This window comes from Triturus cristatus, chromosome 9, assembly GCF_964204655.1.
Source record: "Triturus cristatus chromosome 9, aTriCri1.1, whole genome shotgun sequence".
NCBI lineage: Eukaryota > Metazoa > Chordata > Amphibia > Caudata > Salamandridae > Triturus > Triturus cristatus.
In genome coordinates, this window is record NC_140592.1 from 1,030,073,440 (window position 1) to 1,030,092,890 (window position 19,451).

The 19,451-nt window shown below is 44.9% G+C and overlaps 1 protein-coding gene across 4 annotated transcripts in view; it reads left to right on the forward strand.

Moving 5' to 3' along the window:
• Positions 1–19,451, forward strand: part of ABCD4 (ATP binding cassette subfamily D member 4) — a 179,901-nt gene that overhangs the window by 86,546 nt on the left and 73,904 nt on the right. For all 4 annotated transcript variants that reach the window (XM_085626767.1, XM_085626769.1, XM_085626768.1 and 1 more), the window contains one exon: positions 907–1,028. In XM_085626767.1, the coding sequence (XP_085482893.1) occupies positions 907–1,028 (122 nt within the window). The remainder of the gene's footprint in view (positions 1–906; positions 1,029–19,451) is intronic.

Below are 19,451 nucleotides of genomic sequence, written 5' to 3' on the forward strand. Positions count from 1 at the left end.
CGACTGAAGCAAATGTTAACATGATTACTGAGCAACTCCAAGAAATGTAATAGCACAATGCAATGCTTTCGTGAATTTCACGAGCTCACCATGGTAGCCTGCATTGAGTTCAACACTCCCCCTCTCGGATGCGTAAAATTTCTCCAAGTAGCCATGCATGCCTTCATTTTTGACTTGTCTGTACCATTACAGAAGCGGTTCTCCCATAAGCAAGTACATCATCACTCCATCCCCAGTGTATGGGGGGCGCTTGTATGATGCTTTCAGTCTTTTTGGGCCTTCCCTGTAAGATACAGCTTGAGTCTCTTAGCACATGACCTACAGGACTCATGTCTGGGCATATCCATGCTACTTAGGATGGCTCACTGAGAAAAGCATCGCAACAACCCAAAGAAGCTTGGCGGCTGAGTAGAACATCTCTCCACCTTCTGGCATCTGTTAACTCCAAAAAACACTACCCTTTTCAGACTAGAAAGCCCAAAGGGGAAAGAACAGAAGGGGAAACCCCCCAGCTAGGTGCCTAGAAAATATAAGCAGCTCCTTTATGAGTCCAGTGCTGGCATCTTATCTCCAACAATTCAGGAATGTGTGAAAGACTCCCTTTCAGGGCCTTGTGCCAACTCCCCACTCGCTCCTAACTTCTAGCATCCAGTGACTTTACTCCCAGCCCTACCTTTCCTTAATGTAACAACATGATCCATGTTTTACGTGTGTGACCTATGCAGATGACCCTTCAAACCCTCCTGTACCAGCCACTGCCAGGCTTGTAATTTCTCCGCTTTCTGTAAATAAAGCAATATTGTGTGCTAAACGGTGTGATTTGCCTTGCGTTTAGCTCTGGCTTGGTCTATAGAAATGCATCTTGGTGTGAGTAGCATCCTAACATTTGTCATTATGTTTGTCTAGTTGGGATCAACACATTTGATTATCTGGGCAGTATCTTGAGCTATGTTGTCATCGCAATCCCTATCTTCAGCGGAGTTTATGGACAGCTGGGTCCAGCAGAGCTGAGTGCGCTCGTCAGCAAGGTGAGTTTTCTGAAGTCTCCCACATGCGTCCCTTGGAGCCAATGTCTTATTGTGCTGGATAAAATGGCTGCCCGTTAAGACTGCCGCTCATCTGGCACTAGGGTAGTCTGCTCAGAATGGGCATGGTCTGTTGGTAACTGTTATCCCAAAGTGTGGTTATGGTTGGTATGAAAGACATCCATTAGGAGGGACTTAGATGCTGATATTAAAGCCATCGGTGGAGTGCATGTTGCTTGTGACAATGGCAGTCACGCCAGATGGCAGTGATTTTTCTCCGAGCTGACCGTAATCCTGTGGTTATTGATATTCATTTCATGTTCAAATGATGGTAGTCATCACTGGCCTTGTACCATGAGGGACAATCATGTGCTGAAATACTTAGCAGTGTAGTGAGTTCTGTTCCGTGTCCTTTGTATAGCTCGTTGTGTTAGTGGTCTGATGCATATGTGGCTGGGCATTATCTGAGGACATCCCTTTTCCGCTGCATGATCAATTTTTTATTATTTTAGACAATGAAGACAATCAGTCTTATTAAATGGAGCAGCTTTCTTGAAAAATGTACATTTTTTTTTTTGGGCAGAGTTTTATAAAGCGCGAACTTGACCCGAATCCAATCAGGTATTAGAGCGCTTTACATAGTACCAGTTACGTTACATGAGGACACACATTCATTTTTTGTTAGGCACGGGGAGATCTAGGGGCATATGTATCAACATCTCCGTTTGCGATTCTCAAATAGCGATTTTTTGAGAATCGCTATTTGAGAATTGCAAAACGGGATGTATCTAAAAAAGCGCACAAATTTTGCGAATTCTTAAAATTCCTTAATTGCGATTAGCAAATTGTGAAATCGCAATTAAGGAATACCTTCCCATTCATTCCTATGGGCCAGGAGGCCCATAGCAATGAATGGGAAGTCCTTCTCAATTTGCGAATCGCTATTTGCTAATCGCAAATTGAGAATATTTTCAAAGGTGCAAGGGTGTCATGATGACACCCTGATGCACCCCTGAAATCAGCATGTGTGCGCATATGGCGCACATACATGCCCTAAGGGCATGTATGTGCGCCACATTGCACTTCGAAAAATGCAAAAAAGTGCATTTTTCAAAGAGATCGCAAATTACCACCAACTTGAAGTTGGTGGTAATTTGCGATTCCTTAAGGAGAAATCGCACAACTTGGGTGCATGTTACATAGCATTTAAGAAATCGCAAATTGGGATTTCTTAAATGCTTACGCAAACTTAAGAAATCGCAAAATTAGCGATTCCTTAAGAATGCGAGGCTGAAATGCCTCATACATCTCATTTTGCGATATTGTATTTGCAAACGCTGTATTTTTTGCGATTCGCAGCGTTTGCGAATACAAAATCGTTTCATACATATGCCCCTAAGTGATTTGCCCAGAATCACAGGATGTTCAGCGTCATTACCGAGACTCAAACCCAGTTTCCCAGGTCCGAGGTCGACCGCCCTAGCCGTTAGGCCAACTCCTCTCCCCTTATCACTTATTGTTTTGGAAAGTAATATGCAATATAGAGATGCGAAGTAGAGGAACACATATCGAGAACACTTAGACCCAGATATAAAACAGAAATAGTGTCAGAAGCATGGGAAGTTGGAAGGAAAATATTGCTTTCCTGTAACGTTTGGTTTGCAGCCTGCAGCGCTGCAGATTCACATGCTACGCACACTCCTGCCATTTAGTGTTGGACTCCGAACATTACAAGTTGTTTTTCTTTGAAGAAGTTTTTGGTTTTGAGGTGATTCACAGCAAGTCTCCTGAAACCAATCAAAGAAAAGTTTTCCTAACAACCTGAGTCTAGTTAGCACAGTACATAATGGGCAATTGAACACCTGATAGATATAATTTTATTTCTGCTAGTGATTGGGCATAAAAAAGGAAACACTGTGGACATGAAATGGCGATGCCACCTTTGGCAAGGAAAGTGTGTGTGCAGTACAAACCGTTTCCTTGGGTACCTGTGTAAAGGGTTCCTCAGCTGCTAAAAGCTTGAAGTTTACTCACTGTTATAAGAGAGAGAGGATAGCCACCAGAAAGTCAGCATTCCAAGAGAGAAATTGCACTGGGTTTCCCCATAAGCCTCATGGGGACAATGTTATGGTCCCAAGAGAGAACCAGAGGCAGTGTTGCACGGATTACCCCTTTAAGACCTTCCATGAAAGCTTAAATGACAGGAAATGTATGTGTTGATTGGTGTTCTCTGTTTTGTAGATATGCTGCTACTGCTGCCAAGTATGCATATATAAAAGAGTAGGCTAGCCCTGTGTTTTTTTTTTGTAACAGACGATGTGCTGGATTGTAGCTGTTTAAGGCTGCATTTGGTGATTGGAACAATAAATAGAAATTTGTTTCTATTAGCTGGCTGGCATGCACGAGTAGTACGCTTTATAGATTGTTTTACGGTTTGCAGGCATTCGTCTGGTAGCTGTACGTTTCTGAATTCGTTTCTAGGACCTCGGGTGCCAAATTGCAAAATTAGGTAATGTGAGGTTTGGATACAGCAACTGTCCTTGATGCTGACTGAGCTGGTCTAGATAGAGTGGAAGCGTTTTCTGTTGATTAATTACCATCTCTAGTAGAAGAGAGTACCAGGGCTGATCAGTCCACATGATGGCATTGAGAATTAGTGTCATTCGTTCTCGTCATGGTTTTCACAGCATGTTAGAAATTAGTGGCAGTGCGGGACAAACATAAGTAAATTACACTGACCGTCTGATCCACAGAGCATTAGCTGGGAGCCGTGGGTGAGTACCTGAAGGCGAAGTTTAGGCATTTGCATTCTGGTGCCCACTGTTTGGGTCCTCAAAAGTTTGAAGTACTGCTTGACTATGTGAGGCGTGATCTCCCATTTAAGAGACGCCTGATGTGTTCTGCTGAGGAGATTGGCAAAGTCGTTTTCACCCCTGGTAGCAACTCCGTTTGTAAGTAAATATGGGAATGTATTGCTCATTGCCAAATATCTTGAGCTAGTTTGGACAAATGTGCAGAGCAGATGCCTCACCACTGTTTTTTTATGTGTAGTACATTGTGGCCATGTGGTCAGTGTGAATTAAGACAATTTTCAGCTGAAGTACTGTTTTAAAAGCTTGATATGCTAGCTAACCTACCATGAGATGTAACACATTGATGTGGAGGCTTTTCTTATGAGGATACCATTGCCCCTGAATTGTTGAGTTGCCCAAATGAGCTTCCTAAGCTGTGATGTGTTGGTCATCTGTGGTCTGGAGTACAGAAACAAACCGCCCGCCCAAATATTTTTCTTATTCTACAATTGGAGTTTGTGCTGAACATTTGTCTGTACCAACACTAGATCCACCCAATCACTTCTGACCATTTTATAGTCAGACATTACTGTAGACAACAAATGTACAACCTTGCATTTGGTACTAATGTAATGCAAGACAACATCATTACCAGCAGTTTTATTTAGTCATCGTCACTGTCAGAGGATGCAACATCATGTAAAGAGGAAGTGGCCTTTGCAATGCAATCACTCTTATTCCTGAGGTAAGTTTTCGTTGTAACTGTATTGAGTGTCAGTCCTAGAAATACCTGTGTTTGCCAGCTGTAGGAAGCTGGCTCTCTATACAGTGCACCAAACTGAGGTACACTATGCATAGATCAAGGCAACTCTTATTGGTTTACAGAGGCACAAGAAGAAAAAACAAATTCTCTCTTTTGTGGTAGTGTGGGCAAACAGTTTAGGCTTATCAGAAATAGTGTGAAGCACTTGTACTCAGAGGCAATAAATGAGACACGCACTCAAGAATAAATCCGAGACCAATTTAGAAAAATAAGACATATTTTATATAATCTTCAACACCAAGAACTTCAGGATCAAGTAAGTCGTTTTTGAGATATTGATTTTTACATGCAAGTATAACGTTCACTTAAATGCGTCTTTCCGCAGCAATGCTTTCCTGTGGGGAAAAGGCATATACTGCACACAGTTATTTGGAATAGGTTTCCGGGGTCCTCTTCAGGACTGAAGGTGACAGGGGGCCAAGTTCCAAAGAACAACAGCAGTTAGTCTTTACCTGCCCTGGAGTGTCCAGGTGCAGTGGTGCTGGTCGGGGTTGATAGCTTTGTGCGCTACACCAAAAAAAGGGGGGGGGGGGGGGGGGGGGAGGGCTCACCTAGAAACAGGCTGCAGAGGGAGAATTGTGGACCAGTCGGGAGCTCCTAACAGGGGGCTTGGTTCGTGAGGGCCCTGGGAGCAGGGAAGCACAGTCTGCTCTCGGAAAACCCGTCAGAGGCGCTCAGGTGCAGGGTGGTTAGGTCGAATGGGCTCTTGCGTCACAGGCACTCATGGTTGTTGGTCTTCGCCGTTTGAAGGGACAAAAACAGGACACTGGGGCCAATGTTGAAGTGGGTCCCTACGGTGCTTATGTCCCTTGATGCCTGCTCGGTTTTGGAGTTGTTGTAGTCCTCATTTGACTCAAACAGGCTTTGGTTGCTGTAAGGGGTCCAGTAGCCCAGGTATTGGTGCTGTGCGGTTCCGGTTGGTCCTGGTGGCTTCCCACTTGGTGGGGAGATGGATCAAACCTCGTGTAGCACAGAGACCTCTTCCTGGGCAGCTGCTGTATCAGTGGAACTGGAGTGCGGCAGAACGGTAGACTGGACTTTGCTTGTTTGGTGCCTGTAGGGGAGCAGCTCCCCTACTCCAAGGGAGATTGTTGGCAATTTGTGAAGTGCTGGCAGTCCACCTGGGTTCTTGGCAGAAGAACAGCGACAGGATGAGTCGGTTTGTCGTGATTGTCAGGACAGGTGCAGGCAAGGTTTTGCACCCAAAAATCTGCAGCTGGTCCACTGAACTCGCTTTCTTCACTCTTCTTTGTCCTCTTCTTCTTGCGTTCGTCGAATCTGTGTTCCTGGTGTCGGTGATGCCACCTAAATATTCAACTTGGGGGCGTTAAGGGGAGTGTAAGGTAGCAGTCAATGGGTTACCTACTTTTAGGGTCCCTACAACCCCTACATGACCAATTCCTGTGGGGAGTGGGCATAACCCTGACCCAGTGTATCTAATTTCACTAAAAATCAAGATGGTGGAATTCTATTTTTCACTTCAGGTAGCCCACCTTAGGGGTTACTCCAGCCTGATAATAAACACACCTCCTGACTAGCTTATTTTCCCACCTGATCTGGCACCAAATAGGCCCAGGGCAGGGGGTGGCATTTCCCCAGTCTGGTGAAATCCAGAATCTCATATCAAAAGCGGCAGCGGCCTTTGAAGCCTCCTGCCTTGATATGCAGATTACTGGCCATCCTAGATGGAGGAGTTGACACCACCTTCGGTCAGAGTAGACTCTGTGTCTGACCTCAGAGTGCATGGGCTCTCACCTTCAGGGGATCATATACCGGTCTGTGGTGGCAGGCTGGTCAACACCAGTCAGCCAGTTCACTACAGGTTGGTAGGTGTTCTGGGTGCATGTTTTAATAAATCCATGACTGGCTTCAGTACGGATTTATTAAGAAAGATGTTTGATTCCAAACACCGTAGGGTTTAGCAAAGCCATCAGGTAGCTGGGGAACTCATAATGACCAGTGTCCAGTACACGTACTCAAAATGGCTTCCCTCTTCACTTGTAATATCTGGCAATTAGACTAAACAGCACAGGGGCATATCTGCTCATGCAGATAAGTGTTCACATGTAATATAATGCACCCTGACTTAGGACTGTAAGGCCTACTGTAGGGGTGACTTACATATATTTCATGCAGTGCCTGGGGACCTGGCACACAGGGTGTATCCCATGTTGTGTTTTCACTTTTGTCTGCACCATTTCACACAGCCTGCAATGGCAGTGTGCATGAGTTTGGTGGTGGGCCCCTTAGGGTGGCACAATAAATGCTGCAGCCCTTAGGGACCCCCCTTAGTACCCATGCCCTTCTTTCGAGGGGTGGCATTTCCTAGGGACTAACAGGGGTGCTAAAGGGTTTGGCAATTGTGGAACAATTGTACAATTAACTTGATTTTGGGAAAGAAAACTGCCACTGGAAACTGAAACCCAGTGCCCTTCAGTCAAAGTTGCATCAAATACAGGCAAGAAAATGGGGGTGAGCATGTCAAACAAAGGGCACTTTCCTTCAGCTGCTGAGACAGGTGAGATTTCTTGGCATGGATCATGAAGCCAAATTTATGTAGGAGGTGATTAACATGATGAGTTTGGCAGAGGCTTTATGCACAACTTGCCCCGCTACTAACCAATCCCCTAAATTAGGGAAAATATACATTGGGCTATACTTCAGCGAGCCACAACTGCTTCTAAGCACTTTATAAATACTTGCGGTGTTGGTATTACTCAGAGCAATAGAAATTTGAATTTGTACATATAACACTTACCACAAAACTCTGATACTGGGGATGTGCCTGCTGAAGTGGGATGTGAACGTTTACTTCTTTCAGCTCAAGCGTCGCCATAATGTCTCCCATAAGTAGAAGTGTTATGACTTCTTGCAGGGTGATCGTGAAGTAATCTGAGTTTATGTAGCAGTTGTGCACTCAATGGCCAAGATTTATCCCAAGGTTTTGTTGTTTTTAGGAATCCTAAAATATAGGGAGTGTGCTTGTCTCTGTTGATTTGTAGGCGCTATTTTGATAGCCCAGTTCTGTAGATGTGCCTGCACCTCTTATATATAGAGGTTGAAATGGTGACGCTTTGGGTTGACATTTTTGGGGAGGGGCGTGTTGGTAGATTTGGAGGGATGGTGTGGAACTCCAAGCAGTGGCAATACATAATCTTGAATAATACCCACTAATCTGGGCAGCCTACTAATTCCAGAGTGGGAGGTATAAACTTAACCGTCCCCCACATGTGCTGAATAGTCAGCGGGGATGTAGGGAAGATCATTGCTTGGTGGCTGAGGTGCCTTTTTCTTGCGCACCTCTGACTATAGTACTCCCTTTTCCAGAAAATGGTCCCCTGGTATAGTGTCATTTCCTGTCTTGTTGCTCTACTTTGTAAAGTTGACTAGTGTGGCTTACATGCTGATGTAATTCCAGTTTTTGTTGCGAGCTTCATCTGCATATTTTGGTATATTACTCTTGGTGGTTGTTTTGGACACCATCCATTGATTTTGTTCTGCTGATGTCTTTAAAAAAATCTTTTTCTTCATTTCATTGTCTTGACATGTGGACCTCCAAAAGCGGACCAATGAGGTGCTGCCTGACTTCTGGGTGCCAGGCATATCTACACTGCAGGATACTATTATTAACTCGCCTTGATACTGTGGCCTCTGCATCTAAGGCATACCTGATGCTGGTGCTGGAAATTATGTACCTTCCTCTCTGACATTTTAATCTTTTTTTTTTAAATATCTGACAGGAACATGCTGTATCAGATCTTCTATTTATTCCCATTGACTCCTGCCACCTTCAGCTAAACGGCCATTGGAATTAGCTATGCCCCATTGTGAAGCATCCGTAACGCTACTCCTTTCCCTACTGCATTGATCATTTTACTTTCTTTATCAGCATTGGGGTGACTCCTGGTCCCTGCATAAGTGCCCTTTTTATAGCAGTATATACCATCAGAGTGTCAGCGACACATGCCCATGGATAGACAGCAAATATTGTAGTTCAAGTCTTTTCGTGTCGTAACTTCTCTAGCCTTCATTGGGTCCTTAAATTCACCAGTGCTCTATTCAGTTTTTCTCAATAAGGAAGTCATTCTCTTCCTGTTCTACATGTAGGAGCTAGTGGTGTGCTACTGCTCTAACAATGATAGTGGAGTATGTAGAGATGTTATCAAGTGGAGATTCTCAAACTGTGTATGGCTGTATGGCCTTGGCCACTTGGGTGTTTACTCTGTAGTAATTCCAAGCATCGTCCCATTGGCCAGTTTACCCTGGCTCTTGGTGTATTGGTATTGGCTCAACTGAATGCTTCTCGTTAGGTCCTGAATTTACAGACTGTGGTGACATTGGTTGTGTTAAGGTAGGTGCACCCTTCTTTTATTTTTTTGCAACTTTATTCAACAGTTTAAGGTGCAGTATGATTTGATAGCACAAATTAAAATCATTATACTCCTCTTCTTGCATAGAACCTTTTCACATATCTATCAGGAAAACCATCTGAAATCATTGTATGAGGGTAATATTTCACATTTGTTTTACAGTCTCTTTTTTTCTTAATCGCGCAAAGTTGGAGACCATGTACACAGGTTTGAACATCTCACCACTACAGGCATGCGTGCCACCACATAACCCATACCCTTGCGCCATCTTACATACGTAATGAAAGGGGACCGTATTTTTCTAATGTTGCTAATTTATCGGTAACAGTTGCTGCAAGTTTTCCCTTAGTGTATATGGACTGCATCTTGGTTCACCAGACCATCACCATGCAGGGTTCCACAAACTTCTAGAATGCAGTCTGGCTGCAAATAGAAGGTGTGAGTTTGCCAATTTTAGATGTAAAAGGGTATGAGTTGTCATTCCCTGCCTATCCCAGCAGTATAACCAAAGGATCTAATCCTAGTGAGATTAATCTTTTGGGATAAAGCACCATCTCCATAGAATCTTGTGCGAATTCTCCTTATACTGTGATGCCTTTCTTTCCTTAGGGATTGGAAAATGTCTAACCATTTCAGATTAGCATCCTTAAATGTAAGCCTTCACATTTTAGGAAGGACTGATGTGTTTTGTGGGGGTGTACATAATATAACACATGCGTGTATAGATATATATATTCATCTAACATCTCACATTTTTGATCCATCTGGCTGGAGCCCTTGTTGGCTCAGCTCTGAAGACTTACTCAGGTTCACACTAATTTCAGTGCCTCACCTCTGCTCTTGAGAATAGTTTCCTTGACCTCTGGCTCTTGGGACATTGACTTTAGGTGCCGACTGGTGCGAGTAAGTTGGGTGGTGAAAACTCTCAAGAGGAAGGTCTTCAGACAAAGTAGGATGCTCTAGGGGCAGTTTCGTTCCAGAACTCAGTGTAGACTTGTTTCAAGGTTGATCCCCTGTGGTTGAAACCTTGGTAAGCTGTGCAACATTTTTTCGAGGCTAAGAGTGCTGTGACTAGTCCCTGTTGTTGATCTAATGGATGAAAGTTGTAGTCATTCTCTTGGATGTGTGCTTCAAGATTCAGCTTCTCTGGAGTTTGTTTTAATGAGATATAGAATTTGGACTGCACTGTCTTTGTTCCTGTCGTGTACTGGACGGACTGCCCCTATCATCACTGGACTCAAAGCTCTCTGTGTACTCTGCTACCTCTCCAACTGAGGTCTCAGTAGAGTCTTGATGCTCCATTTCTCAGCAGTGCACCCACCTTCTGTTGTATTTGTGCCAAATAGTTTTCTTGGACCATAAGAAGTTACATACAGAACAGTTGATCTCATTGTGGTGCCTCACTTAACACAATTGACAGATCTGATGCTTGCTCCATCCTCAGGAACTTGCTACTGAAAGAGAGGCAAAACTTGCATGGAGTGTTGTCCATATACACTCTCCTTACCAACAAATCATTCACATAAGACCTGCTCCTCCTGGTTGTTTGTCTCTGCAATAGGTGTTGGCACAATCTGTGTTCTTTAGGTTGTTCTATTCTCTGTCAGCTCTTCTTTTCATTATTGTCCGTAATCACAATCGATCTGTTTTTGATGGACCTCTTGAAACATGTCCGAGCTTGATGGTGTAACAACACAGTCTGAGATGCAGTCAGTATCCTGGTACATTGTGGGTTTTAGGGGAGGCACCATAATTGACCTCGAAACCGAAAGCCCTCCTTCGACGAAATACAGCTTGCGATAATCCGAAGCCAACAACAAAAGGCAGGAGTGTGCACAGCATGTGATCAACAGCTACACTTGTTGTAAACAAGCAGTTAACATGACCTCCATTTGAAAAGATACAGAGAGCGTGCACTATAACTACTTTGCTTTCTCTCTTTGGCTGTAGATGTAGACCTATCCACAATGGTTTGATTCACCTAGTACACCATGGTACGTTTTGTCTGCTAAATAATGTGCACTGTGTGTCCAAATGTGTAGTGCTGCTGAAGATACCCCCACCAAGGTATTTTCATGGAAGGAGGGTAAACCAGCATTGGCATAGCCAATAGGTCTCGCTTTTGGGACCTTATAAGTATTTAGTTATGCAACTGTTGTGTGTGTGTGGTTGTGGTTGTGTGTGGTTGTGTGTGTGTGTCCGCTTGTGGTGGTTGTGTGTGTAGTTGTTTGTGTGTGGTTGTTTGTGTGTGGTTGTGTGTGTGATTGTGGTTGTGTGTGGTTGTGTGTGCTTGTGGTTGTGTGTGTGGTTGTGTGTGTGTGGTTGTGTGGTTCTGTGTGTGTGTGGTTGTGTGTTGTGGTTGTGTGTGGTTGTGTGTGTGTGTGGTTCTGAGTGGTTGTGTTTGTGGTTGTGTGTGTGCTTGTGGGTTGTTGTGGTTGTGTGTGTGTGCTTGTGTGTGGTTGTGTGTGTGTGTGGTTGTGGTTAAAGTTTTAGTCACTACTCAAAATGAAATCCATTGTATCGGCGTTGCCAGTGCTCCTTTATGTTTAATGCCCTAAATGAAACACGTTATAAGCATCAAAGGGCTGGCCGAGAAGGGAGGGAGGGAATGCGAGGAGCAGAGGGGAATGCGAGGAGCCAGAATGAAACTGACGAAAAGGAGCCAGAATGAAAGTGACAAAGGGAGGAGGGAGAGCCGAGCAGAGCATCAAAGGGCTGGGCGAGAAGGGAGGGGTGGAATACGAGGAGCAGAGGGGAATGCGAGGAGCCAGAATGAAACTGATGAAAAGGAGCCAGAATGAAAGTGACGAAAAGGGAGGAGGGAGATGCGAGCAGAGCATCAAAGGGCTGGGTGAGAAGGGAGGGGGGAATGCGGGGAGCAGCTGTGCACGTGCACGCCATCGTGCACTCAAGCTTTTAGCCAGCAAAACCATGTGAGTAGCACTTTGAAAACTCACCTACTAAAGTCTCTCCGAGCAGCGCATGCGCGCTGACTCAGCGAGACCTAAAAATGAAATTATATATAAAACAGCAGTGGAGATGGCCGCCTGAATTAGTCACTCCGTCGGACCAGGGGAAACGCTGTCCTTCCCGAGCCCTGCGACCGATTGTTTGTGCATCAGGTAGTGCATCAGGTAGTGCCGGCATCGCCTTGTAAGGTGTCTGGCGTCTGAGGAGCCCTCTATACTTGATGGCGGAGGTTGAATAACCGATTTTTAAGAGGGTTTTGCTTCGCGATGCAAAAGAAAAACAAAATGGCGCCCACCTGAAGGTCTCGACTAGAAGGTCCCGTTCGGCTGATCCGACGTCCCACGGCAAGTATATAATTGTCTGCCGAACATGACTGCTCACTCGCGCTGATGGCGCTTTGATGTCAAGGTACTTTCACCACCTTTAGTAACTTTGGCGAGCTGTTTGTTAATATATTGGCATGCCTGACTTCAAGATGGCGGCGATGCTGAGGCGATGCTGAGGCGCTTCAGGCTACACTAACGGCTATTAAAACTCAGACATCCAAAGTTATCGTTACCCTCGAGGGACCAGCGCGAGTCCAGTGCATGCCATGGGTCTGCTTGAGAATCGATGGATGTTTTCTTACAGCATTACTCAAACATCTGAATGCCACTTCATTTAAACATGGCTCGTGTCTTACCAAATGATAGCGACCTAGGCACTCCTGTTTTCTCCCCCTTGCTGGGATCCTGTCTTTGACCTCTGATGTCCTAGTGTGCTCTATTTGGGCGATTTGCGGAGGGAGGGAGCTGCATACCAAGCTCTATCACATCAGGCTCTGTGCTTCTTCTGTGCGAATTGCGGAGGGAAGGAGTTGCTCACCAAGCTGGAGAGAGGTTTGTTCTCTTCTCCGGGCGTATCTGGGCACGCTGCTATACTACCTGACACCACTGGCTACCTACTTGGATCAATGCCTTCTCATTGCGAATTAATGCCACACTGCCTTCTGTCGGCTAATCCTACCACACCTGGGCAATTCGCCGGCACTCTGCATGTGTAGTGGCCTCCTGGCCCACTGGAACTCCATAATCATCCACACAATGACCATGCATCACTACAGAGAGCCGCTACTATCTTGATAGGGGTCCTTTTTGAGTCATTCTTTTTCTCCCAGCACGGCGCTGTTGGGAGTCTCTAGACAACTTCACTAACCAAGCAGTCAACCAACTAATTTTCCATCTGTTACCACAACCTAAATACCTTCAAAATGGCTGACCGTGATTCCAAGTTGCTGCACAAAAGAAATAAAGGTGAACCCTCACAGTCAGATTCACCCATCAAAGTGAAACCAGATATCAATAGTACATTGGACCTAATCCTTAAAAAGCTGGCTGATGTCCATGAGTTGGCCAAATCAACCAAACAAACTACAGAAACTATACAGCTGGAGATAACGGCCATTAGAGCAGATATGAACACTGTGAATAACAGACTTTCTGTAGCTGAACAGAGGATCAGTGATGTTGAGGACATTGTAACCAAGTCATGCAATGAAGCAAAATCCCTGAAGAATGTGTCGTCTATGCTCATGAGACAGACAGCTGAGTTGGAAGACCGTAATCGTAGAGGCAACATCCGAATCCTTGGTGTTCCGGAGGGGTCGGAGGAGGCTCTAGGCTCCTGTTTAGCCTTTCTAGAGGACTGGATTCCTAAGTTCACTGGCATATCGTTTGATCAGCCTTTTGAATTGGACAGAGCACACAGAATCCCTTCATTTAAATCCTCACCACGGCAGGGGGTCCGTCCAATCATCTGTAAGCCTCTGCGATTTCGACAGGTAGAAGCAATACTTAACTATGCCCGGAAAAACCATCAACTCACCTGGAAGGGTCACAAAATTATTTTTACCCAAGATATTTCGAAGCCTACATATCGAGAACACTTAGACCCAGATATAAAACAGAAATAGTGTCAGAAGCATGGGAAGTTGGAAGGAAAATATTGCTTTCCTGTAACGTTTGGTTTGCAGCCTGCAGCGCTGCAGATTCACATGCTACGCATACTCCTGCCATTTAGTGTTGGACTCCGAACATTACAAGTTGTTTTTCTTTGAAGAAGTTTTTGGTTTTGAGGTGATTCACAGCAAGTCTCCTGAAACCAATCAAAGAAAAGTTGTCCTAACAAACTGAGTCTAGTTAGCACAGTACATAATGGGCAATTGAACACCTGATAGATATAATTTTATTTCTGCTAGTGATTGGGCATAAAAAAGGAAACACTGTGGACATGAAATGGCGATGCCACCTTTGGCAAGGAAAGTGTGTGTGCAGTACAAACCGTTTCCTTGGGTACCTGTGTAAAGGGTTCCTCAGCTGCTAAAAGCTTGAAGTTTACTCACTGTTATAAGAGAGAGAGGATAGCCACCAGAAAGGCAGCATTCCAAGAGAGAAATTGCACTGGGTTTCCCCATAAGCCTCATGGGGACAATGTTATGGTCCCAAGAGAGAACCAGAGGCAGTGTTGCACGGATTACCCCTTTAAGACCTTCCATGAAAGTTTAAATGACAGGAAATGTATGTGTTGATTGGTGTTCTCTGTTTTGTAGATTTGCTGCTACTGCTGCCAAGTATGCATATATAAAAGAGTAGGCTAGCCCTGTTTTTTTTTTTTAATGTAACAGACGATGTGCTGGATTGTAGCTGTTTAAGGCTGCATTTGGTGATTGGAACAATAAATAGAAATTTGTTTCTATTAGCTGGCTGGCATGTACGAGTAGTACGTTTATAGATTGTTTTACGGTTTGCAGGCATTTGTCTGGTAGCTGTACGTTTCTGAATTTATTTCTAAGACCTTGGGTGCCAAATTGCAAAATTAAGTAATGTGAGGTTTGGATACAGTGACTGTCCTTGATGCTGACTGAGCTGGTCTAGATAGAGTGGAAGCGTTTTCTGTTGATTAATTACCATCTCTAGTAGAAGAGAGTACCAGGGCTGATCGGTCCGCATTATGACATTGAGAATTAGTGTCATTCGTTCTCGTCATGGTTTTCACAGCATGTTAGAAATTAGTGGCAGTGCGGGACAAACATAAGTAAATTACACAGACCGTCCGATCCACAGAGCATTAGCTGGGAGCCGTGGGTGTGAGTACCTGAAGGCGAAGTTTAGGCATTTGCATTCTGGTGTCCACTGTTTGGGTCCTCAAAAGTTTGAAGTACTGCTTGACTATGTGAGGCGTTATCTCCCATTTAAGAGACGCCTGATGTGTTCTGCTGGGGAGATTGGCAAAGTCGTTTTCACCCCTGGTAGCAACTCCGTTTGTAAGTAAATATGGGAATGTATTGCACATTGCCAAATATCTTAAGCTAGTTTGGACAAATGTGCAGAGCAGATGCCTCACCACTGTTTTTTTTTATGTGTAGTACATTGTGGCCATGTGGTCAGTGTGAATTAAAGAAAATTCTGCTGAGGTACTGTTTTAAAAGCTTGATATACTAGCTAAACTACCATGAGATGTAACACATTGATGTGGAGGCTTTTCTCATGAGGATACCATTGCCCCTGAATTGTTGAGTTGCCCAAATGAGCTTCCTAAGCTGTGATGTGTTGGTCATCTGTGGTCTGCAGTACAGAAACAAACCGCCCGCCCAAATATTTTTCTTATTCTACCATTGGAGTTTGTGCTGAACATTTGTCTGTACCAACACTAGATCCACCCAATCGCTTCTGACCATTTTATAGTCAGACATTACTGTAGACAACAAATGTACAACCTTGCATTTGGTACTAATGTAATGCAAGACAACATCATTACCAGCAGTTTTATTTAGTCATCGTCACTGTCAGAGGATGCAACATCATGTAAAGAGGAAGTGGCCTTTGCAATGCAATCACTCTTATTCCTGAGGTAAGTTTTCGTTGTAACTGTATTGAGTGTCAGTCCTAGAAATACCTGTGTTTGCCAGCTGTAGGAAGCTGGCTCTCTATACAGTGCACCAAACTGAGGTACACTATGCATAGATCAAGGCAACTCTTATTGGTTTACAGAGGCACAAGAAAAAAAAACAAATTCTCTCTTTTGTGGTAGTGTGGGCAAACAGTTTAGGCTTATCAGAAATAGTGTGAAGCACTTGTACTCAGAGGCAATAAATGAGACACGCACTCAAGAATAAATCCGAGACCAATTTAGAAAAATAAGACATATTTTATATAATCTTCAACACCAAGAACTTCAGGATCAAGTAAGTCGTTTTTGAGATATTGATTTCTACATGCAAGTATAACGTTCACTTAAATGCGTCTTTCCGCAGCAATGCTTTCCTGTGGGGAAAAGGCATATACTGCACACAGTTATTTGGAATAGGTTTCCGGGGTCCTCTTCAGGACTGAAGGTGACAGGGGGCCAAGTTCCAAAGAACAACAGCAGTTAGTCTTTACCTGCCCTGGAGTGTCCAGGTGCAGTGCTGCTGGTCGGGGTTGATAGCTTTGTGCGCTACACCAAAAAAGGGGGGGGGGGAGGGCTCACCTAGAAACAGGCTGCAGAGGGAGAATTGTGGACCAGTCGGGAGCTCCTAACAGGGGGCTTGGTTCGTGAGGGCCCTGGGAGCAGGGAAGCACAGTCTGCTCTCGGAAAACCCGTCAGAGGCGCTCAGGTGCAGAGTGGTTAGGTCGAATGGGCTCTTGCGTCACAGGCACTCATGGTTGTTGGTCTTCGCCGGTTGAAGGGACAAAAACAGGACACTGGGGCCAATGTTGAAGTGGGTCCCTACGGTACTTATGTCCCTTGATGCCTGCTCGGTTTTGGAGTTGTTGTAGTCCACATTTGACTCAAACAGGCTTTGGTTGCTGTAAGGGGTCCAGTAGCCCAGGTATTGGTGCTGTGCGGTTCCGGTTGGTCCTGGTGGCTTCCCACTTGGTGGGGAGATGGATCAAACCTCGTGTAGCACAGAGACCTCTTCCTGGGCAGCTGCTGTATCAGTGGAACTGGAGTGCGGCAGAACGGTAGACTGGACTTTGCTTGTTTGGTGCCTGTAGGGGAGCAGCTCCCCTACTCCAAGGGAGATTGTTGGCAATTTGTGAAGTGCTAGCAGTCCACCTGGGTTCTTGGCAGAAGAACAGCGACAGGATGAGTCGGTTTGTCGTGATTGTCAGGACAGGTGCAGGCAAGGTTTTGCACCCAAAAATCTGCAGCTGGTCCACTGAACTCGCTTTCTTCACTCTTCTTTGTCCTCTTCTTCTTGCGTTCGTCGAATCTGTGTTCCTGGTGTCGGTGATGCCACCTAAATATTCAACTTGGGGGCGTTAAGGGGAGTGTAAGGTAGCAGTCAATGGGTTACCTACTTTTAGGGTCCCTACAACCCCTACATGACCAATTCCTGTGGGGAGTGGGCATAACCCAGACCCAGTGTATCTAATTTCACTAAAAATCAAGATGGTGGAATTCTATTGTTCACTTCAGGTAGCCCACCTTAGGGGTTACTCCAGCCTGATAATAAACACACCTCCTGACTAGCTTATTTTCCCACCTGATCTGGCACCAAATAGGCCCAGGGCAGGGGGTGGCATTTCCCCAGTCTGGTGAAATCCAGAATCTCATATCAAAAGCGGCAGCGGCCTTTGAAGCCTCCTGCCTTGATATGCAGATTACTGGCCATCCTAGATGGAGGAGTTGACACCACCTTCGGTCAGAGTAGACTCTGTGTCTGACCTCAGAGTGCATGGGCTCTCACCTTCAGGGGATCAGATACCGGTCTGTGGTGGCAGGCTGGTCAACACCAGTCAGCCAGTTCACTACAGGTTGGTAGGTGTTCTGGGTGCATGTTTTAATAAATCCATGACTGGCTTCAGTACGGATTTATTAAGAAAGATGTTTGATTCCAAACACCGTAGGGTTTAGCAAAGCCATCAGGTAGCTGGGGAACTCATAATGACCAGTGTCCAGTACACATACTCAAAATGGCTTCCCTCTTCACTTGTAATATCTGGCAATTAGACTAAACAGCACAGGGGCATATCTGCTCATGCAGATAAGTGTTCACATGTAATATAATGCACCCTGACTTAGTACTGTAAGGCCTACTGTAGGGGTGACTTACATATATTTCATGCAGTGCCTGGGGACCTGGCACACAGGGTGTATCCCATGTTGTGTTTTCACTTTTGTCTGCACCATTTCACACAGCCTGCAATGGCAGTGTGCATGAGTTTGATGGTGGGCCCCTTAGGGTGGCACAATAAATGCTGCAGCCCTTAGGGACCCCCCTTAGTACCCATGCCCTTCTTACGAGGGGTGGCATTTCCTAGGGACTAACAGGGGTGCTAAAGGGTTTGGCAATTGTGGAACAATTGTACAATTAACTTGATTTTGGGAAAGAAAACTGCCACTGGAAACTGAAACCCAGTGCCCTTCAGTCAAAGTTGCATCAAATACAGGCAAGAAAATGGGGGTGAGCATGTCAAACAAAGGGCACTTTCCTTCAGCTGCTGAGACAGGTGAGATTTCTTGGCACGGATCATGAAGCCAAATTTATGTAGGAGGTGATTAACATGATGAGTTTGGCAGAGGCTTTATGCACAACTTGCCCCGCTACTAACCAATCCCCTAAATTAGGGAAAATATACATTGGGCTACACTTCAGCGAGCCACAACTGCTTCTAAGCACTTTATAAATACTTGCGGTGTTGGTATTACTCAGAGCAATAGAAATTTGAATTTGTACATATAACACTTACCACAAAACTCTGATACTGGGGATGTGCCTGCTGAAGTGGGATGTGAACGTTTACTTCTTTCAGCTCAAGCGTCGCCATAATGTCTCCCATAAGTAGAAGTGTTATGACTTCTTGCAGGGTGATCATCGTGAAGTAATCTGAGTTTATGTAGCAGTTGTGCACTCAATGGCCAAGATTTATCCCAAGGTTTTGTTGTTTTTAGGAATCCTAAAATATAGGGAGTGTGCTTGTCTCTGTTGATTTGTAGGCGCTATTTTGATAGCCCAGTTCTGTAGATGTGCCTGCACCTCTTATATATAGAGGTTGAAATGGTGACGCTTTGGGTTGACATTTTTGGGGAGGGGCGTGTTGGTAGATTTGGAGGGATGGTGTGGAACTCCAAGCAGTGGCAATACATAATCTTGAATAATACCCACTAATCTGGGCAGCCTACTAATTCCAGAGTGGGAGGTATAAACTTAACCGTCCCCCACATGTGCTGAATAGTCAGCGGGGATGTAGGGAAGATCATTGCTTGGTGGCTGAGGTGCCTTTTTCTTGCGCACCTCTGACTATAGTACTCCCTTTTCCAGAAAATGGTCCCCTGGTATAGTGTCATTTCCTGTCTTGTTGCTCTACTTTGTAAAGTTGACTAGTGTGGCTTACATGCTGATGTAATTCCAGTTTTTGTTGCGAGCTTCATCTGCATATTTTGGTATATTACTCTTGGTGGTTGTTTTGGACACCATCCATTGATTTTGTTCTGCTGATGTCTTTTA